Genomic DNA, 3,320 nt, shown 5'->3' on the forward strand with positions numbered 1-3,320 from the left:
CACAACATCCCGGCAGACAGACTTGGGCTGAGAGCGACACAACATCCCGGCAGACAGACAGAGATAATTCATAACTATTTCCCCCCACTTGGGAATTGAACTTGGGTGAGACAGCGAAGGACGTAAGTGATACACCATAGATGCCGCCTCCCATATATATAAGTCAATAGTCTTAACAAAGAAAGCTCTGGATAGAAAGTAAAATGCAAAGCCAAAAGCACAAGCAAAGAAATATATAGATCCAAATCATTTTTATCTACTCTCCTTTAATTTCATCATCATCCTCACCATCATCATCATTATCATTATCCTCACCATCATCCTCACCATCATCATCATTATCATTATCCTCACCATCATCCTCACCATCATCCTCATCATTATCATATTTCTGGGCACATGTCGCCATCTTTCTCCAGAAGCGGCAATAACAGCAACAACTTTCCACTGACGTTTCCATCCAGTGATGCTTCCACCACAACAATGTCTGACAACCTTAGGTCGTATACTTGACTTACATCTGGTACCCAGAGAAATAAATCACGGGGGGAAAAAAAAAGAAATTCAAGAATACAGAAAAAAACTAAAGAAATTTTTAAAGTTTTCAAAGCCAAACATTTACATACCAAAAGTGCCCTCAACAAGTGTGCTCGAATCGAAAGTAAAAAAACAAAACAACCAACCCAACTTGTCCAATTAATGATAGTCACAGAACACAAGGATCTATATTGCAATCATCATGATCATCATCATCATCACCATCATCATCATCATCATCGTCATCATCATCATCATCATCACCATCATCACCACCACCATCACCATCATCATCAAGTGCCAGATGTGAAACAGACATCGGTGATCTTGGTTCTCCATTCATTTCTCCACTCGGATGCTCTCAAAAAAAATTCCCATATCTCGGTGTTTCCTCATCACCCATCTGTTCGGGTTTTCCAAATCAGTTTGTTTGAAAGTATAAAAAAAACCCAAATCAGTTTGTTTGAAAGTATAAAAAAAACCCAAATCAGTTTGTTTGAAAGTATAAAAAAAACCCAAATCAGTTTGTTTGAAAGTATAAAAAAACCCAAATCAGTTAGTTTGAAAGTATTAAAAAAAAGCCAAATCAGTTTTGGGTCTAACCCCGTCTCGTTTGCTGTCTATTTTAATAGTGAGAGTTTGACGTTCAAAACTTTCGTGTCCATTATAATAATAATAAACAGCATTTGTATGGCCCATACCCCCACTCTATAGCAAGTGCTTTACACTATATTATTACCCCAGCCGACCATAGAACACTCAGAAATATTTTCAGCTTCCCGGGAAGCATACAGTGCAAGCAGCTGGTTAAGCGCTCAAACACTAACAAACTGACAAGATCTTTCATTGTCTAGGGCCGGGTGGTACTCAGTCCCACCTGGGTGAAGTGAGGAAAATTCGTGTAAAGCGACTTTCCCAAGGACACAATGTCAGGCCCCTGACGGGGATTCGAACCCACGACCTTACGGTTGCGAGTCTTGACAAAGACTGGCCAGCGAGTGGCCCATGAGGACTTCCTCTCACCGCACAGCGTCACAACATCTTCACACGGGAAATCCGCGCCCCTGAAGTTTGTTTTTGGCCAGTGTAAAAAGTGTCAAAAACAATTCCTCCAAATGAGGGTCCATGTGAAACTCGCACTCCGGCAAAGAAGCCCATTGGGTAGAACTCTCCTGTCTGCTGCTCTCTGATTGGCTGTTGGTTCTTTGGAGCCTCTCCGATTGGCTGTTACTTCTTTGGCGTGTCTCTTCGGAGGAATTCTTGACAGGAACGGTTTCTTCCGGTCGCATCTCCGGGATTGTTTGGTCCGACTCCCGAGGCTCGGGTAAATCATGGCCCGTCAGTGGCTGAGAGGTCAGGTTGACCGTTGAGTCGATGAAAGCAGCCACCCTCTCCTTGTTGGCGTTCTGGTTCTGCTGGAAAAGATTTCAGAAAAAAAAAAAGATAGAATTTATTTTGTTTTAGTAAGAGTTTTACGACACTTGCAATACAACAAGGTCATATAATGACTGCTGGAGATTAGAGGTGTTACAAGAGAGTAACAGACACAAAAAATGAAGGAGGAGAGATCAGTTATTGATGTCATCTTAAAGCTTGTTTATTTGTCATGCTTTGGATGAGAAAAATTACCCTTCTGTCATGAACACAAGTCGAGATATTTGCGATTGAAGGAGGTTGGATCGCCTGGTTTCAAAGGTAAAATAAGCGGAAAAAAATGGCAACCAAAGTTTTGGGACTTCCAAACCTTGAAAGTCCTCGAAAACTGCAAATTTCCTTTTTTTCTGCCTTAAATCAGTGTTTTTCAGTCAAATCCACACAGACATGTATTTATAAAAGGACCTAAAATGTGTCGAGTGAAAAAACAACAATTTTATAAAATTTGCCAAAAGGGCGTAAAAAGGTTTCTTCAATTTCATTATTTTGACAAGAGCCTCATTTCACCATGATGCCTCATATATTTTTATCATCAATATTTCATCATAATCATTTTTTAAAATCGGATCATTATCATAGTATTACCATCATCATAATTATTACAATTATTATGCAACATTTTATCATTATCACACACACCACCATCACTCACCTATGTATTATTACATATTTTATCTTTATAATAATAATAATAGACAGCATTTGTATAGCGCAAGTCCCCGCTCAACAGCAAGCTCTATGCACTTCACAATCTATACTGTTACCCCAGCAGATCTGAGAGCATTCTGAAACAACCTCAACTTCCTGGGAAGCATACAGTGCAAGCGGCCATTTATAGGCGCTAAAACACTTACATATTGAAAAGATCTTTCGCTGTCTATGGCCGGGTACCCATTTCCACCTGGGTGAGGTGAGGAAAATTCTTGTAAAGTGTCTTTCTCAAGGACACAACGTCGGGCCCGCGGCTCGAACCTCCGAACCCGCAACCTCACGATTACGAGTCCGATAGCCTAACCACTAGACCACCGACAACCTCACGATTACACGAGTCCGGTAGCCTAACCACTAGATCACCGACAACCTCACGAGTCTGGTAACCTAACCACTAGACCACCGACAACCTCACGATTACGAGTCTGGTAACTTAACCACTAGACCACCGACAACCTCACGAGTCTGGTAACCTAACCACTAGACCACCGATGCCACTCTTATCAAACACACCACCACCGCTCACCTCCATGACGGTGTTACAGTAGAACTGATCACCCCGCCCCCGCCCCGCCCCCAGATGACAGCAGGCCACGCCCACACACCATCACTCACCTCCATGACGGTGCTACAGTAGA

General features: G+C 42.0%; 1 protein-coding gene across 1 annotated transcript in view; it reads right to left on the bottom strand.

The window, feature by feature from the left end:
* Positions 1-1,049: 1,049 nt before the first annotated feature.
* LOC101853736 (vacuolar protein sorting-associated protein 13B) overlaps positions 1,050-3,320 on the bottom strand; it is a gene marked incomplete in the record, with an annotated part of 129,782 nt that continues 127,511 nt past the window's right edge. The window contains 1 exon segment of the mRNA XM_035972650.1: positions 1,050-1,949. Within this exon segment, the coding sequence (XP_035828543.1) occupies positions 1,581-1,949 (369 nt within the window).

The sequence above is a fragment of the Aplysia californica genome, unplaced genomic scaffold, assembly GCF_000002075.1.
Source record: "Aplysia californica isolate F4 #8 unplaced genomic scaffold, AplCal3.0 scaffold00778, whole genome shotgun sequence".
Lineage (NCBI taxonomy): Eukaryota > Metazoa > Mollusca > Gastropoda > Aplysiida > Aplysiidae > Aplysia > Aplysia californica.